This window comes from Desmodus rotundus, chromosome 5, assembly GCF_022682495.2.
Source record: "Desmodus rotundus isolate HL8 chromosome 5, HLdesRot8A.1, whole genome shotgun sequence".
NCBI lineage: Eukaryota > Metazoa > Chordata > Mammalia > Chiroptera > Phyllostomidae > Desmodus > Desmodus rotundus.
In genome coordinates this window covers 132,650,987-132,670,445 of record NC_071391.1, presented here as the reverse complement: position 1 = coordinate 132,670,445, position 19,459 = coordinate 132,650,987, and the positions used below count along the sequence as shown (strand labels likewise).

Below are 19,459 nucleotides of genomic sequence, written 5' to 3'. Positions count from 1 at the left end.
ATCCGGCCGGCACCTTGTTTCTACCGGTGGCAGCACCGAGCTCCTTGCCCCTAGTTAAGGAGTAGTTACATTTATACAGTCCTAAAAATACACTCAGCCCTTTGAAGGCAACCACCAGGCTGATGTGGCCTCCCATGAAAATGAGTTTGACATCCCTGGCCTAAATAATGGTTTATGCCAAAAAGTCCATTTAGTTTTTTCTGTAAAATAAAAGACATTGCTCATTTTCACCAATAACTTTATTGATTTGGATATTTTGAGTTTGTCGGCTATCTCCCACTATTGACTTCTAGTGGATAGAGGCCAGGGGTGCTGCTAAATAGCTTCCCATGCATAAGACAGCCCCACAGCAAAGAATTCCTTGGCCAAAATGTCAATGGTACCAAGAAACTTCACAAACCACTTTTGACATATTTGATCAGTCACAGCACCTTCTTCACACACTGCACAAGTCTTTTTCTGAATTTCTGTTGCATTTTCCCTGTCTTGAAATAATAAATCATAATGTGCCGAAAATGTGTATCTTCTTCCATCTTCAATATTAAAATAGCTGCACAAAAATTCACCAATTTGTATGTTATTTTTTAAATGCATGCTGATATGACAGCTGTCACAATACAATCTAGCAAAATTGTGTCAAATGAAGTTAAAGACAACTACGCACTACTAGAGCCATGTTACTGAAAAAAACATAACAGACTTTTTGGCCAACCCAATAACTGAGGATATGAAGAAAAAGAAACTCATAAATATTATTTCTGAAGTTATTACCTGGTAACTGAATGTGTGCAAGTTTCAATCTAGGCCTGAGACCAAGTCCCAAGACTTGATACACCCTTTCATAATGATTCAAGTACAGTATAATACACAACTCTGTTTTGTGAAAACTGGGAATGACTCAGCCAGGTGAGAATAACCCAGTTACTGCCTTTTATCTTAGAGAGGACAAACCGGTGATGCCTTTATAAGGACAATAATGTGACCTGCTGTTTCTCTGCCATTTTCCCTTTTCTCAATACCTCTCCTGCCTCTTTGTGGCTTAAGGATCCTCTGTCTCAGAGAGAGCAGCCACTCTTTCCACTGGGAGCTCTTGAATGGCACTCTAAACAGGAGGCAATTTATGGCAGGCACGGCAGTAACTTGAACCTCGCTCCTTTGCAGATTAGATAGAAACTCTTCTAACTTAGGCCTGAGGTTTCAATTCTGTGTTCTCAAGGGTCCCACGGTCTAGTCTTGATATTTAATCTCAAATTTCCTAGAATTCTTGAAAATCAGCCCATTTCAGAAGTTGAAACTATTCTTAGTATTTCCCAAAGTCAAATTCAAAATAAAAATGTTTTCCTCAAATGTGTACAATGCTTGTCCTAAATATTATGCATGAAAGCACTATTAAGGGCGACCTGGTTGTGCCAAACTACCCAAGAAGCAATATTTCTGGGTTCTTCTAGAAACACCAATTCTCTTAAACATAGTCAAGACCCCAAAAATAAACAAAAATGAACCGTAGAAAGCCAAAATACTTCCAGATGCATGGTACATGGACCATGCACTAAAGCTCACACACTTTATTATTGTCATGTAATGACACTTCAAGGCCCTTTACTCTTATTTTAAACAGTTCTGATCTGTATTCACTCTCACAAGGTATGACCAGCCATTGGCAACAGCAGAACAGAATTTAGAAACAGCAATGAGAAAATGAGTTAAAGTTGGGCCAGCTGAGGACAGTAAGGAATACTGCTAGCAGGAGGCTGGTCCCTGAAGTGACTGAAAATCTATTATTTTAAAAGTCGGTGTGGCAGTGGGGCGGATAAGAATAGCCACCTGGGGCCATTTAATGTAGGAGCTCAGTTCTATCTACCATAAGAATCACTGGGGTCTCTAAGCATCAGAAGTGGCTAAAATTTGAGAAGTTTTTGAATCTAAGATCATAAATTTCCGTCTGACAAACGCCATCAAGAATACATTGGCCCAATGGTGCTACACAAGTATACCTTATTGTTATTATTATTTTTTTAAACCTTCAGCAAAGTCAGGCTTCACACTCTCACTTCTGACCAATGGAGCTTGATGGAGATCCCTACACCAATGCATCCAGAATAATCTATGATGTTTATACATTTATTATGAGTAAATGCATAGCTTTACAGCAAATCACTGTATTTGCACTCACTTGACACTTGTGAAGTGATCTAGTGAAACAGAATACTCGTCATAACTTTTCATTTCCCCAATGCTTCATTCTAAATTACTTCATTAAAAACATAAATGCATCACTAAGTCAATAATCATACTTTTTCTACTATATCTTCTGGAAAGTTGCAATAAGTCTGAAATGCAAACATCTAATTGATCTCAACTGGATCTAAACAACATGGCCATTGTCAGCTGAAAGGGATTCTTGACTGAATGCACAGCAGCAACTAGCTTCTGTGCCGGGATGCACCTGACATTTGTTTGACTAAACAGTCAGCCAACTGAATGGTTGGCATTGTTCAGATGCAATATTGAAGTTATTAAAATATACAGATACATAACACATATATATTATATAATAATATATAATATAGACTGTAGATAAAGGAAATCTCCTTTGGAGAGAGAGGAAAAGAATCCCCTAGATTTAAATAATGTTTATAGCTTTGTGCTATTATTTCCAGTGGAGTTGAAAACCTTACATTCTCCTAGGAAATCCTTACATCTCCTAGGATGTCTCTAAAACATCCAGGTTTTCCAATAATAGTTTGCCTCTCAGATATAGCTTAAGAAATTGCAAAATATTCTCAATAGTAAGTTTATGTCATTAAATAAAAAATGTGTACTAATATATTCTTATGATACATGCAATATGCACACACAAATATGGTACAATAATTGATTCTATTTTTCAAGGCTTCTTAAATTGATGTCCTATCAAAGTGGACAGAAGTTTGAAGATCAAAAACTATTACCTAGTTTCTTAACCATCTCTGTGTCTGTTCACACAACAGAAATTATACTCAGAGGTCCTCAATTAAAACCAGCTCTGGTAGAGTCACCACTGAAATTTTTCTCCCAAGAGACATTTAATTTCTATTGCCCAAATTCATTCATAAGTGATGTTCTGATGTTTTCTAAGCTAAAGATGAGATTTATGAGAGTAATTGCTCACGCTATACTGCACCACTACTTAATTTAGACACCCTCATTTCAGAAAATTCCTGCTGGGCTTCTCCACACATGGGTTCTTGCCCCTCCACACACAAGGCCATTTTGTGCTCTCAGAGTTTTTGTTCACTCATTAATAACCTCAACAGAGAATAAGGAGCAGCCTTAAAACCCAGAAGGGTGAAAGCTACAAACTGGCTGACTGGAAATGCAGGATCCTCTTGTGGGGAAAAGCACTAGCATTGCCTGTGGCGCATGCTCTCCATGCACCATTGGCACCTACTGTGAATGGGTTAGCAACTCATGTTCTTTTTTCCATCTGGCTGTGAAGGCTTAAAAAAGTAATCTTAAACTATTCATATGCCACAGTTTCCACAAATTAGCCTAACAATTACACCCTGCAAAAACTCGAATTTTCAAAGCATATTCCCCCTAAGTGCATTAGCAGATAGCCTCATTCTGGGTTGAGAGGGGTGAAGTTTTATAGTCCCTGCTTGGGGCACGTCTTCTCAGTCTCGGAGCTCATTTCAGCAAAGGAAGACAAAAGTTAACTTTCTTCTTCCCAGGAAGCCTGGGTATGTGAGAGCTCCACTCACACCAACCCATCTTATATGACAATCAGTCACCTAGGGCAATGGGTTTCACCGGCTCTGCTCTTTAGAATCACCTGAGGAACAATTTTTGGCAACACGCCAAGTCCCAGTGCCAGACCAGTTCCATCTGCATTGGAGCATGGGGCCCAGGCACTAGTATTTTTTTGAAGTTACCACAGTGATTTTAATCTGCAGCTACATTGGAAAACGCTGCTCCAAAACAGTGGTTCTGAATCTGGGGCAATTCTGCCCACTCCCTGGGAACATCTGGCAGGAGGTGGGGACATTTTTAATTATTCAGCATTGGGTGTCACTGGTGGGTAGAGCCCAGGATGCTGCTAAACCTCTAAAGCACACAAGACAACCCCTTCACAACAAAGAATTACATGGTCCCTAATGTGGACAGTGCTGCTGCTGAGAAATCCTGCTCCAGAGAAAGAACTAGTGGGAGAAAGAGCCCGCTCTTTCCATCCCGAGAGATACTCTCACAAAAAACAAGAGGCAGTAAGAAGTTTTCAGGCGGAAGATGAGCAACCCCAACACTGCACCCCACAAGGCCAAATGTAGTTCTAAACAGACCTTGTCCAACACGAGGGAAGAATGCCCTGGCGTGTGCTCTCGCTGGCTAGGTGACGCTGAAGGAGAACATGAAGCTACTGTGCCCTGGAATACGCTTGAAAATGTCAAATTAAGGATAACTGAGCAATGTTTTTAGAAGAAAGAAGATAAAAAGTAAAATTAAGAGTAATGTTTCTTCTTCTATGTATTTTGTTCAGTTGCTGATAACCAGAAATATGTGTCTCTAGAATTAAAACTCTATTATGCTTTGACTGGATTCATAATGTCCCCTGGGTGGACTACTTTTAAAGAAAGGCCTGATGACAAGAACCATCTCTGTCTGGAAGGTTAACAATATCGCAGAGCTGTTATTGCTCAAAGAACCTGGGTCACCCATGACACCCAGGACCTGGGCCACTGGGGTTTCTGTTAAAAAGCAAAGACCTGCCAGCTGACATCTGGAATGGAAACCCCTTGGACTCACTGTGGAATGGAACACTTTCACTTAACAGAGTTCAGTCCAACCTCGGATTTCAATGGAGTCAGGTAAATGAATCCCCCATTCCCAAGGAGGCTATCAGTTAGTATTTACAGCTAAACGTGGCTATTTGATTACTTAATTTACAAATCTGGAATACAGCAAGTAACTTGAATGAATAGACAAATGCCTTAATGTCTAGATGTGATAAGTGTTGAATAAGTGAGGAAGTTGAATTTACTTCCTCTTTGCAAGTGGAACTCTCAACAAATTTAGAAGAAACAGCTGAATAAAAACTTTTAAACAAGTAAATGCATTCATGAGCATTTTGCCCAATTTACAGGGATTTTTTTTGTTTGTCTTGTCTTTGCTTTTGTTGTTTGTTAATCAGCTACTGATTTTAAAATGGCTACACAGTGTTAGATAGTTTTAAGGGAGGAAAAACGTCTAAAATTCCTCTTTGCATCCAGTTGGAAATTAAGCCAACTGTTTTAATCAAAGGAAAGTCTTGGAGATCGAGTTCCTCAACTACTTGATGCAACTGAAGATTTAAAGAAGCTCAAGGCAGAGTCAACCGAAACAGCAATTGTTTTCACTGATGTTCTGTCCCTCAGTGTGTTTGTGTTCATGTGTGTCTTCTTGGTGGGAATGTCTGTCCTTACAAGTAGCACAGTCTCCCACCATCTCTGTTTCATTCTGCCACAATGCAGACACACTTCCACTTCTTTCACCTGCTTTTTGTTCATATAAAAACATACAAGTGCTCATCCAGAACACTCACGTCTCACACCAACGCCAAACACAATGACTCTGTCGGTGACTCAGCAAATCTGCAATTTGAGATAAACCTTGGTACTGGTTCCTGTCTGTTTACAAGCCAATGACTCAACCAAAGTGCGTGGGGATTTGTAATGAAAGATCATGTCTTACCATCCATACCAAAAACTAACTTGTAACGTCATGATAAATACAGGTTACCAATGCCCACGTTTATAGGCTGACGACCCATGGACCTTGTGCCACTTCATTTTCCAATCAATTACTGAAATAAAAACATAATGAAAGGTACTACAAATATACCTTGGTGAGGCTATCAACTGTCAGAAGAAGATCTGTCACTTTAGAATGAGAAAAGTAAACCAAACATTAAGTATAGTGGCATTCTACATGATGCATCGAATTTTTAGCTAAATAAAACTGTTAGATTTTAAAAATCACTGGCCTGACCCTGAGTTGGTCTGAATGCAGGAGGTAAGCCATGGCGCAGTGTCCCCTTATCTAAGACACGCCTCACTTTGTGACAGGCATTGTTTAAAGGTTGCACCTAAAATCTTTTCTTGTGAGTTAAATCACACATTGATCACACTAAATGAGTTTCTTAGTTTAAAAAGTTGTTTGGTAGACAGAATTGTTTTGTGAGTTAACCACCTGCCCCTATGTAATTTTTTTTTTTTGGTTCAAGATACAAAATTTCCTTAAAACAGTGTACACTATTTACTTCTCATTCTCATCAAAAAGTAATCAAGAAATGGAAAAGTCATTAACTTCACCATCCCGTTAGCCCATTACCCATGAAGACAAGCCTCATTGGCCATGACCCAGCTTTGGTAGTAACACAACCAAAATCTTTCTCAATGACCTCCAACCCTGGGAGAACTGCACGGCCCAGGCTGCCCACGGGCATCAGGCAGCATCTCTCCTCTCCCAGAAAGAGTGAGTGAAGGAAGGTGCAATATGAACTGCAAAGCCCCAGCCAGCCAGGAGGCCTCCACCTGACAGGTGAACTGGCCTCTCGCTGCCTCCATCTCCCAACACAAGCAACCAATCACCCTATCTTTCCCCCACTTTCTAGTTCCATTTGTGCTGAAGAGAACACTGGATGCATTAGAAGCCAAGCTTCAGGAGTCAATTTTCAGCACTACAAGGAAAGGGTTGGGATGAAATGGAACCCAACAGGTAAATCCCCAAGGACAATATTGAAAATTTACCCCATTGTGTTGCCGCTAAAATTGGAAGCCACCACTGCTCAAAGCTGACTGTTGACTCCAGAGCAGCTTTCAAAGTGAAAAAGCTCAGATATTTTGAGTGAAAAAAGCCCACAGTTTATAAAACCAATCATTTTATTCCAACTCAACCATAGGTAACATAAAAGGACTGTGAGGATTTTTGTTTGTTTGTTTTTTAAAGGAATGATTTTTTTCCCTCTTGAGTCCAAAGTGGTTTCAGAACCAAGATGCAGAAAATTAAATCTCTTCTAAAAGGTTTAAAAACTTGGGTTTAGAGCCACTTCAGCAAATGCAGTGGATATTATGCTTTGGAAACCAAAGGAGTGTCCAAACACATCTGTATATTCTTAAAAAGGAACATTTAAGCAATGGAAAAAGATTTCTCTTGGAAGGTAAAAGAGTGCACTGTTCAGAATATGTTACAGGGAGTTTGGTAGGAGGACTGGGTAGGATTTGAGTGAGTGGGGAAGGGAATTACTTGAAGCATTTTAGATGGAAAGTGAAGTTACAGAGTCATGTTAAGGCTCCCAACACAATGAAAAAAATCCCAAGGTCAAGTTAAGGCATATTCATAGCATTCAGGCAACCCAGCATCAAGTCTGTTTAGGAATGCTATATTTCCTTTTAATGATGCTATTGTTTTCATAATAAATATTCATTTCTTCCTGCACACAAACTATTACCTGGATTCAGAAACCTTTTGGTCACCTGCTCCACAAGCAAGCCCCAGTAGGAAACTGCACCCAACTAGGAAAACACTCAAGTTCAAGATGGAAGAATCTTAGCTCCTTCTGGTTTTATCTTCAGTACCCATAAATCTCACCCTGAGTACTCAAAGTCCCACGGAATTATTGTTCCTCTCCCTCCCCTAATGCCTCCTAGTCCTCTCCAAGCTTCCTGAACGGATAATTGTGTGAACTAAAACCAATGCGAGGGTGGGTAGAAACGTACGTCATGATTTGGGGACAAATGTTAGTTTGCACCCCCTCTTCACCCCCCACTTTCTCAAATGGCTGGAACACCCTTTATCTCTCAGAACTCTCTACCAAGCTGCCCCCGCCAAAGCGTTTCCCCGACACGTACTGACCCACCGTTCATGCCACTGTAGACATTCCGGTGATGGGGTGACACTTCCTCCTGCGCCTGCCTCCGCAAGGTACCCTCCCTGCTGCCTCCACCGCTGCCGCCGCCGCCACCGCCTCCGCCCACGTGTTTGTGATCAGGGCTGCCCCCATAATGCTGTTTGAGGTGCTCAGGGCTGGTGCCCCTGGCTCTGGGTAGATGCTCCAGGCTTCCACTGAGGGCATGTTTCTGAAGATGCTCGGGGCTCCCTCCACTGTGCCTGGCGTGCTCGGGGCTGCCCCCGGGTCTGTGCTTCTGGAAGTGTTCCGGGCTCCCGCTCAGCACGTGCTTGGGCAGCGTTTCAGGGCTGCTCCCTGGGTGCGGGTGCCTTTGCTGTTCAGGGCTGCCCTTGCACATGGGTTTGTGGTGCTCAGGGCTGGGTCCTTTGAGTGCTTTGGGGTGATCAGGGGTCCCAGAGGCCCTGGGTTTCTGTAGATGCTCTGGGCTAGTGCTCCTGTGCTTGGCATGCTCAGGGCTGCCCTCGGCCCGGGGCTTCTGCAGGTGCTCGGGGCTGCCACCGCTCGCGTGGTGCTTGTGGTGGTCGGGGCTGTCGGTGCTGCCGGTGCTGGAGGTGCTGCTGCCATCACCCACGTCGCGCACGCAGGGTGCGGAGGAGGCGGTGAGCTGGCACAGGCTGGCCTGGCTGTCGATGGAGCAGCGGCTGCCCGCGCAGCCCGCGCCCTTCTCCTCGTCCAGCAGCACGCACAGCTCCTTGAGCTCCATGTTCTCCTTCACCACTTCCTCCTGCTTCACCTCCAGCTCCTTAAGCTTCTGCAGGTACAAGGCCACTTCCTTGTGCATCACCCCTGCGGTGAAGCGGCCCAGTCTCTGCCACTCCCGGGACACCCTCTTGCCTTTCTGCCGGTCGTCATCCAAGAAACAGCAGAGGTCCCTCAGCTCCTGGTTGTCCTCCTGGAGTTTCTGGTTGATATCCTGAAAAGAGAGAAACAGCCATTCAACAGAGGTGCACACATGAGGCTTCCTCAGGCTTACACTTCCCCCCAGCCAAGGAGCTGAGAATTGGTGAATTCTCTGTACTGTTAGGAGAGGAGATGAGAAGGTGAGAGGAAGCTTCAGGTTTGTAGCTACCCACAAAAATAAAAATAATGAGTATTGGTTATGCTCCCTGTCCAATGCTTTACATGTATTATTCCGTCTAATTTTCACCAACACACTTAGGGGATAGTGATTATTATGGTTCTTTTACGGAAGAGAAAACTGAACCTTGCAAACTTTGTCTTGTCCAAGGTCATTCATTCAGTATTTCAGTATTCAGGGAGCAGCCTGTTAATTAACAGGCAATTGGGAAAAAACAAACAAAAACACTCCCCTGTCCCACCTTCAAGGAAGAAAGATGTCTGCTTGTGACGTGGTAAATGCTACAAAGCTCTGAGTTAACAGGCCTTTCATCAGCACAAACAAGCACTGCCCCCCTTTCCAGCCCATGACACGGGTAAACAGCCCCAACCCCCCCACTCAGGGAGCAGCACAATTGCCCTCTAGTGCCTTTCAGGCCTGCACACCCAGCCCCCACTTGCCACACCCCTGCACCTCTCCCAGGCTTCTCACATGACACAGCAATGCTGAGCTCCTGTATTCAAAGTCTCCTCCCCAAATCGCCCCTCTCAGCAGCAAATGCCACCTTACCCATCCAGTTGCTCTTTGTAAGAATCTTCTCTCTTGCTTTCCACTTCTGAGCCAACTGAATCTTCGGAAATCTAACTCCAAAATTTATCTCATCTCATCACGCCCATGCTTAAAACCCTTAATAGCTTCTCACTGCCATTAGGATAAAGTGCAAAATCCTCCAAGTCTCGCAAGGCTTTCAATCCCCTGGCCTGGCTACTTCTCCAGTATGAATGGTGAGTCATTGGTTCATTCACAAATGTTTAGTAAGCACCTCTTATGTGCCAGGTACCAGTCCATATGCTAGCAATATACCAGCGGATGCAGCAAAGACCTCGACATCCTACAGATTTCATTCTAGTAGGAAAGACTGGCAGAGCAAATACGGAACATAATGTCATGTAGTAAAAAGTGCTGGGAAGACACTAAAGCAAATTAAAGAATACCAATTTTTTTATTTTTATTTTTTTACAGACGGCAACTCTGCAGAGAAGGAAAACATTTCAGCAGAGAAGCAAACATTTGAGAGATGATACGAGGCAGAGAGAAGGTCAAAAATAAAAGCCTTAGGACAAATGAGCCTCCCTAGGCTCAAGATGCAGTGAGGTCAGCTTGTAGAAAGTGAGGTGAGCAAGGAGGGCAGAGCTGGGAACAAGGTCAGAGAGGGGTCAGGGGCCAGGTAATGCAGGGCCCTGTCAGCCACAGGAAGGACTTTGGGTTGCTAGCAAGCAGAGGACAGAGGAGTGACATGATATGATTCCTTTTGTAAAGAATCACCATAGTTTTGTGTGAAAAAGAGACCAGCTTGGTGGGAGGGGGGTGGCTAGACTGGGAGATGGGATAGGGTAGAAGCCCAGAGACCAGCTAGGAGGCCACTGGGCTGATCCAGGTAGAAGGCAATGATGGTGGTCTGGACGCATGGAGGCAGTTGAGAAGGTAAGAACATGCCCTTCCCAACATGCACTGGGCTCCAACACTGGCCTTGTTTCGGGGCCTCATGAGACAAGCCCTTCCCCTCTTTCACTTGGAAGGCTTTCCCCCAACCTTCCATACAACCTCCAGGTCTTACTTTGTTTGTTACTCCCCCACAGAAGCTGTCCCTGACCACTACCCCCAATCTATAGGAAGTCCCCTTCTACATTCTACCATTACCCCTTAGACTTCACCTCTGTTGCACTTATTACAATTTGTAGTCACATACGGTTGAGTGTGGCTATTAGTCACGTCTCCATCCTCATCAGACTACTCATGAGAGTGGAGACACCCCCCACTATCTATTCTTTCCCCTCTGTGTATCCAGAACATGGCACCCCCACCATAGATACCTGAAACCAAGGAATTTTACAATTTAATTGAGAAGTCCCCATTTAGTCTCACATATAGTGGAAGGGTAACTTGTTTCTTGAAGTACCATGGTTTGGTGGGGGTGAAACAGAGGCTGCTACCAACGATCTCCCTGCTTTACAAACCCTAAAAACCTCCAGCTGTGACTCTTACGCAATCCAGAACTAGAGGTGCCCAGAGAGGGGACATAATTCTCTTAAACTCAGATTGATTCCAACACTTCCCCCGCTATTGACTAGAAAAATGAACCAGAAAACATCTGCCAAACACACCCTGCACCTCATATCAGTCATGGGACTGAAGATGAGAGTGATTCTCAAGGCCTGAGGAAGAAGGGCATCTGTGCAGCCCAGTGTTCAACTCCACTGCTAACTATTACCAACACCTGTTTCCTTGTCTCTAATGCCCACCTACTCCCGTTGTTTCCCCTTGCCACTTTCTGACCTCAGGCCTGGCATTCCCAAAAGCCTCTCACCAGTTCCCTGTCCTGGTCTGCCTCCCCGCCTCAGTCTGCCCCTCTCCCACTCCAATCCAAGCTCTCTGGGCCAGACTGATCTCCAAAAACACTCCCTGCAGGTTACATCTCTCCTGCATATCAACACTTATCACCTTCCCTTTGCCAGAGAAAAATGAATAAACCCATGGCCAGGCCAGAAAGGCTTCCTCCTGCCTTTCCACCTTTAGCTTCCTCTATGTCAGCTAATTTCGAACCCTGATTTTGTCTAGTTTCCAAGCTAGAAAATACTATCTTTTCCCTTATATGAATTTATTAGAGGAGAAATTCCTCTGAGAAGATTCCCCCAGCCCTTGAACAACAGCTGGATTACAGCAGCACCAGGCATGAATGAATGAATGAATGAAATAAGTAATTTTCCCACTCTCTGATAACTGCCTGTAAGACATACTAACTAGGGCACTCATTGAGCATCATTTTTTTCTTTTCTAATGTAGATAGCTTCTGAAGGGCGAGGTACACCTTACCTACTGACACACCTGGCATGGTGATTTGTATAGGGTGCACACCTAGTATGTGTTTATGGATTGACCAACTCTTTAAAGCCCTAGGCTTGTGGTCAAAACAAAAGACAGCTCTAGCTCCTGAGAAAGGATTTCTTATTATTTGCAGCAAGTCCTGCTATGTTGCAGTCTACAATAATAACAGAAGAAATTATCCCTTGACACTGACGCTTTAGGGGAAATCAGAAGCTGTGGATATTCTGAGAAAATAATAGTAAATGTAATTAATCTTTCTAAGCTTCAAAATTTATTCTACATTTAGTTCAATCCTGGCATTTCATAGAGAGTTTAAATATGTTCTTTTCATCTAATTAAATGTCCATCTGCAATTGCTTCCCTCTGACTATCCTACAACTGTCCCTGGTTTCTCCAGAACTGGGAAGCAAGCAAGACTTGTGCTACTATGGGCTTTAAGGAGTTAATGCCCTTTTCAAATGGAGTGAAACAAATACTTCTCAGCATTCCAGTTGGGGGAGAAAAGTATGGGTATGGGTCCACTCACTTAATTTCCTTTATCCCAGCTCCCTCCTTCCTACTAGTAGTTTTCTTGGGAATATTATTTACTTTCCAGTTTTGAGCTATTTCTTTTTCCTCCTGATGAACAGCTAAGCAACCAGCTTGATAATAATAAACTTGCGAGCCAGCTTCTTCAAATCTGCCACATTAAAACTTGGGCATTCTTCCTCAAAACACTAAGTGCCCTTTTAACATTGCCACAAGCCATCAGATGTTATCCTGCAGTTTAAAGTGGACATGTAAAAGACTAAATTATCTCATAGCACACAACCCAAAATTCTATTTTCATAAGACTCTCACGTGCTGTGCGGTTAAAGAAGAATTGTTTTGTCCTTTTTCATCATTGCAGGATGGGAAATTGGTGTGTTGGGGAGCAAGGAGGAAAATTAATGTGCTGCAGAGACCCAGTTCCCCCAAACCCACCCCAACCTCCTAAAAATCCAGGTCAGAACAGCCGGAGGGAGTGTTGGTATGTGGCCAGCAATGCGCTGACATGGTTCTCAGGAATCTGGTTCCTTACAGCATCCAAACTCCCATCTCTCTTCTCCACCCCTTTCAGGACCACATTCTAACCAGAAAATGTGAGCTAGCCAGAAGAAAGGAAAGTCAGCCTGTTTTGACCATTTATATCTGTATGACCTTGAGAAAGCCATGTAAGCTCAGTGGCATGACTTCAGCTATGTATCATTTAATCCTCATCAAACCTCACGTGAAATTAATATTCCCAGGTAGCAGATGAGAAAACTGAGGCTCAGAGAGGTTAACAGTTTGCCCGATCCTTTGTCTTTCCACCGCCCCACAATGCACTACCTCCTAAATGTTGAAACACAGACAAGTCAGCCAGTGGCTGGACAGCGTCACAGACCCCTCAAAGGAAAAGAACTGATGTTCCCATCTCCCCACTTCTACGGCTACAGTACCACCCAGTACTCTTGAAAATATTTACATCCAATTTCAAAGACAAAGGGCATAAAAAACAAAAAGTGTTATGGCCTTAATTACCCTAAATTTACAGCCCTCAACTGAGAATCCCAAATCATCAGAGAAAAGAAGAATCCCTTCCTTCCAGAATTATTCAGCCAATCACATCTAAAGATCTGCAGATCACTGTGGTGTCCAGGGAGGCTCTGAGTGGGGATGCTGAAGAGAAGGGAGAAGACTGGCTTCTCAGCAGGGATTTGGTACAGCCTCCTGAGAAGTGGGTTAGAGGTCTTGGAGATACCACCTTGCAACTGTCCAGGGATGATGGGAAGGGAGAGTAGAGGCTGTTTCAGAAAATAATCAGACCCCATCATTTCTGAACTTGATAAGGAGGTGGGCTGCAAAGTCTTTTTATGCCAGGTCACAAAGCTAGACCACCAGGAGACTCCCCTACTTGGAGTGTGACCACCCTTACTTAACTGGCCTAATAGGTATTTCTCTAAATGAGGCTAGTGGAACAAAGGCCAGGCCCCCACTACTCATACACTGACTCACACACACATTCAATCTACAAAAGCTAACAGCACTTCCAAGTATTTCTGAACTACTATATCAACGCTCCATACTATTAACTAATTAATTAAACTCTTCCAAGTCACCTTACAGTTCAAAACACAAGGAAGAAGATTAAATTGGAGGGTTACAAACTACACTTTTACTTCAACTTTGCCTATTAAACCCAGATCCTGGAGATGTGTCCCCTCCTGGTGAGAAAAATTAGCATTTTTTGAAATCAAGTTCAGAGTTAAACCTTCCCCTACATTATCATAACTCATTTTCACAACCCCCGGGGAGATGGTTATTTTTTTAAATCATTTTTGATTTTCCAAGTACAGTTGACATACAATATTGTATTAGTTTCCGGTGTACAGCCCAGTCATTAGAGATTACATAACTTACTGAATCCCACTAAATCTCACACCCATCCGCCACCATACACAGGTATTAGAATATCATTGACTATATTCCCTATGTTGTACTCTACATCCCCATGACTATTCTGTAACAACCAATTTGTAGTTCTTAGTCCCCTCACCTTTTACACCCACCTCCCACACACACCCCCATCTGGCAACCATCAAAACATTCTCTGTATCTGAGTCTGTTCCTGTTCTGCTTGTTCATTTATTTTGTTTTTTAGATTCAATTGTTGATAAACATGTATTTATTGTCACTTTATTGTTCATATCTTTTTACCTTTTTTATAGTCTTCTTAAAGAAGACCCTTTAACATTTTATGTTAAATGGTTTGGTGGTGATGAACTCCTTTAGCTTTTTCTTGTCTGGGAAGCTCTGTATATGTCCTTTAATTCTCAATGATAGTTTTGTTGGGTAATCTCGGTTGTAGGTCCTTGTTTTTCATCACTTTGAGTATTTCTTGCCAGTTCCTTCTGGCCTACAAAGTTTCTGTTGAGAAATCAACTGACAATCTTGAGGGAGCTCCCTTGTAGGTAACTAACTGCTTTTCTCTTGCTGCTTTTAAGATTCTCTCTCTGTCTTTAACCTTTTGCATTTTTAATTATGTATCTTAGTGTGGGCCTCTTTGGATTCATCTTGTTTGAGACTCTGTGCTTCCTGGACTAGTATGTCTATTTCCTTCATCAGGTTAGGAAAGTTTCCCATCATAATTTTTTAAAATAGGATTACAATTTCTTGCTCTTTCTCTTCTCTTTCCAGCAACCCCATGGTGTGAATGTTGGTGGTACTTGGAGTTAGTGGTCCCAGAGGCTTTTTACACAATCCTCATTTTTTCTAGATTCTTTTTTGTTTTTGCTGTTCTGATTAGGTGTTTTCGGTTTTTGTTTGTTTGTTTGTTTGTTCCTTCCTTATATTCCAAACCACTGATTTCATTCTCTGTTTCATCTGCTCTGCTGTTGATTCCCTGTAAATAATTGTTCATTTCAGTTAGTGTAGTCTTCATTTCAAATTGGGTCTTTTTTATGGTTTCTATGTCCTATTTTACACTGTTGAAGTCCTCTCTAAGTTCATCTGCTCTTCCCCTAAGTTCAGTAAGTGTCCTTATAACCAGAGTTTTGAATTCTGCATCTAGTAGCTTGCTTATTCCCATTTTGTTTCTTTTTTTCCCTGGAGTTCTGTTCTATTCTTTAATTTGGGCCATGTTTCTTTGTCTCCTCATTTCGGCAGCCTCCCTGTGTTTGTTTCTATGTATTAGGTAGATCTGCTACGTCTCCAATGTTTGGTAAAGTAGCCTAACTTGGTAGGTATCCGATAGGGTCCGGTGGTACAGCCTCCCCATTCATCCCAGCTGAGCATTCCAGGTGCACTCCCCTCCTGTTGTAGTAGAGCCTCGATTGCTATTGGCACCTCAATGGGAGGGGTTTACCTCCAGGACATTTGGCTGCAAGCACTGGCTGTGACCACAGTTAGCTGTGTAGGGGCCCATTCCACAGAGCAGAACTTACTTCAGTGGAGCTCTTGTGCCTGCTGAGTCTGCCCCTTGCGTGTGTTGCTTGTGGAGGTAGTTGGGTGGCACTTTGATACGGTTTGAAGCTGTCCACTGGGTGCACTGGCTCAGAGACCTCCCAGGAGGTGCAGGCCAAGGTCACTGCCTGTGTTCTTCCTGGGGCCACTGGCGTGAACTACAAAACGATCTGCAGATGGCTGCTATTTGTGCTAGGCTTGATGGTGCCCAGGAGGGGCCAAGCTGTGCACCAATGCCACCTGCCACTAGTGCCAGGCCTGAGGCCACTTAGCAAGCAGTACAGAGCACACAGAAGCCAGATGCTGCTTGTTTGAGAAACTTCAGGAAAGTATGAAGGATGAGAGAAGATAGGCCATTAATTTGCAAAAGCCATTGGAAACAGCTTGGATGTGACCAAAAGTTGTTGAAGCAGGGTCTCAAGGAATCACAAAGGCAGCAAGCAGTGATAAACAGGTTAATGGAGACTTAGATATGGCAACTGCCTGCCAACTCTGTGGTAGAAGGGCTCAGAAAAGGAACAATGGCCTCTGCCATCACTTCTGTCTGGGAGAAAGCTGTTCCTCCAACTCTCACCCTGATGCCAAACATTTCAGTTCCTCCCCATATGCTTCTGGTGCCTTTCGGGCTGCTGTACCAGCACTGGAACTCAGAGGGAGTGAATCCGAGTAGTCCATGTGCAAGCCCTTTAACAGGAATTGCCTGGCATTCCATATCACTCAGCCACAGTCCCTGATGGTTTTTGCAGTCAGACGTTACGGGAACTTCTCTTCCTAGCACTGGAACCCTAGGCTCAGGAGCCTGGTGTGGGGAACTGGGAACCCTTGCTCCTCAGGGTGGACATCTGCACAGTGGAGATATCCTTCCCGATTTTTATCCCCCATATGTAGGTATGGGAGCAGCCAGTTCCTAGTCTATACCCCTTCAACCTGTCCCAATGTGACTTCTCCTTTATATCCTTAGTTGTAGGACTTCTATTCAGCTAGATTTCAGGCTGTTCTGAATTGTGGTTGTTCTGAAGTTTAGTTGTGTTTTTGATGTCTGGAGAGGGTTATTATCATTGGATTGTACTGATAAGTAAAATGAGGCTCTGAGGAATTAATTACCCGAGCTCATCCTCCTGCAAGTGAGGATTCTAGATACGAACTCACGTCTGAGATGATCTTCCCACTACAGTAGTCTGTCTAATCCCACAAGAGTCTGGTCCTTAATAAATTCTCCATTAGTAATGAGTTAAGCCAAAGGAAAGAGTAAGCCTTGGGATTTTTCTGACGTGAGATCTCCCTAATTGCACCCTCTAGGGACTATATGACAGTCCACTGCGGCCAGCTCCACCCAGGTGAGCATCTGACATTCTGCTCCGCCCACTCCTCTCAGCCCCAGAACCCTAGAGCTGGAGAGCTGAGGCAATGAAGAAAGCGTCTACAGCCCGAGAAGTGGGTGGGAGTGGAAAGGGGACAAGAACACCATGTGCCTGTAGGAATTTGCTCCCTAAGGTCCCTGCAGTGACTTCGTTTGTGTCTAGCTTCCTATAAACAAAAGCAGAACAATGAGAGGAAGGAATACCAGGAGGCACCAACGCACGCAGAGAGGAGGGGAAGTTTGTGGTGCACGCCCGCAGGGCGGTTCCCCGCCACCGGTGAGAGTAGCAGAGCCCACGGCTGGGCAGGCACACTGCAGACACACGCACAGCTCTCCAAGGAGAAAAGAAGTTGGGGTGGGGGTAAAGGGGGCTGGAGAAGAGGGGGTGTTTTTTTCTTTTCTTTCCTTTTCCCTAGTAGCAAAGCGGGAGGGCTGGCTCAAAAAACAAGCACCACGAACTGACACTTGGGGTACCCTTCAAAATGCTCCCCATACTGAGTCCTTTAGTTGCTCCCCTTTTCCAGATGAAACTAAATCAAACTGGAGGTTACTGCGGGGAGGGCGGGGGACAGGTAACCCAGATGACGCCATCCGAATTCATGGAGAAGGTCCGCACAGGAGAAAGTAGAAAACGTAACAGAGCTTAAGCTCTTCCGCTCCGGGTGATACAGGCCAGCTCCGAAGGTGGCGCCCGTGGCCTCTCCCTGGACGCCCCGGCTGCCCCGCTCCCGGGAACCAGCACCCTGTCCTCGCCTCTGCCCGGTGCGCCGAAGAAGTCGTAGAACCAGAGCAGCCTTTCGCATCCCCGATCCCCAACTCTCTCTGCACTCGCTCTCCGGGACTCGCTTCCTCGCTTGCCTTTTCCCCTGCCCGTATGTATCCCAGCACTGTAACCCAAAACACTGATTTTCCTGGATCCCTGGGAAATTAAAGCTTCTGCGTACCCATCACCTCCCAGCCTTTCCGCATCCTAGGCGTCGGTGCCCCCGGCCACAGAGGACCCGGCGAGAGAGTTCGACGCTGGGCGTCCTACAAGCGAAAGAGTCGGGAACCAAAAGCCTCCAAAGTTTGGAAAAGTTTCCAAAGGGCAGGGGATGGGGTACAGGGGATGCTGACCTGGAAAATGGGGAGGATCACCTGTTGACGGAGGGAGGGAAAGTTAGCCTGGCCCCACCTCCCTGGGGCACCCCGCTCCCGACCCGCGGAGCGGAGCCTCAGGTCCCCGACCCGACCCGCTCTCACCTTGAGCCCACGGATCTCGCCGAGGTGTAGCTGCAGGCGGCGGTTCACCTCTCGGATGAGGTTGCTGTGGTCCAGCATCGCGCTCACTTTCTCGGCCTCTGCGCGCCGCAGGCTACGGATCAGCTCCTCCTTGCTCCACTGCAGCAGTTCCTCGTCCGACACTTTGGACAGGTCCTCCACGGCCGCGGACGCGCCAGCAGAGGCTGGGGGACAACTTTCCGCTGCCGCCGCTCCGCTTCCGGCCGCCTTCGACATGATATCCGTGCGGTGGCAGGTGCAAGTGGGTGGAAGAGGCAAAGCGACACCCAAAGGCGCGGGCGCGGCGGGGCCGCCTCCGCCCACACCCCCGTGCGCTCCGGCGAGTCAGCGGCACCGCCCGGGGGCCGCTGGGTTAGGGCGACTAGGGTCGCGCTGGGCGGCCATCCTACCTCGCCATCCCCGCGCGCGCGCCCGCGTACCCCCCGGGCCGGGCAGCCACCCGCGCGCTGCTACCGAGGCGCATCTCAACTCCTCCCAAGTCCATGGTGAGGGGCGCTAAGAAGCTGGCGCCGCGGCGGGAGAAGCTCGGGGACCGGCGGAGGTGCAGAGGGGAGTGCCGGAGGGGCCGTAGCCCGGTTCCTTTGCCCTCTCCTCCGCCCTAATTCGAGACTGTCATCCCCCACACTCTGGCGCACACGCGCGCGCGCTGCCCTCCCCCTTGCCCAGTTTCAGCCCGCGGCTTCTCCCCTCTTAGTCTTGCAAGGGCGCGCCGCGGCGCCTCCAGGGCTGCTCGAGCACCGCCGCGGCTGCTGCCCGAAGGTTTGGCGCGGCCGCGGGGCGGGCTGCGCTGCTCCGGTGTCCTTCGCAGCGCCCGCTGCCGCTCCTAGACTGCCTGGGGAAGCCTTGGATTTTCAGAGCCGAGCCAGGGGAAAATGGGTGGGGAAGGGGGAGGTAGAGGCTGGACCGGCAGGAGGAGGAGCCCGGAGCCGGGCCGTCGGCTGCCAGCAGTACCTCCCGCGCCGGCCGGACGCTGCGGCCGCTCCACAGC

The 19,459-nt window shown here is 45.8% G+C and overlaps 1 protein-coding gene across 5 annotated transcripts in view; it reads right to left on the bottom strand.

The window, feature by feature from the left end:
• The window catches only part of CCDC85A (coiled-coil domain containing 85A), a 166,455-nt gene extending 146,996 nt beyond the window's left edge, over positions 1–19,459 (bottom strand). Inside the window, exons 1-2 of one of the 5 annotated variants that reach the window (XM_024553052.4) lie at positions 18,433–19,459; positions 7,874–8,837 (exon numbers count right to left, since the gene is read on the bottom strand). In XM_024553052.4, coding sequence (XP_024408820.2) covers positions 7,874–8,837; positions 18,433–18,687 — 1,219 coding nt within the window. In that variant the 5' untranslated portion in view covers positions 18,688–19,459. Of the gene's footprint in view, positions 1–7,869; positions 8,838–18,432 lie in introns of all 5 variants that reach the window. The other 4 variants (XM_024553053.4, XM_053925330.2, XM_024553055.4 and 1 more) reach the window with 4 other exon arrangements.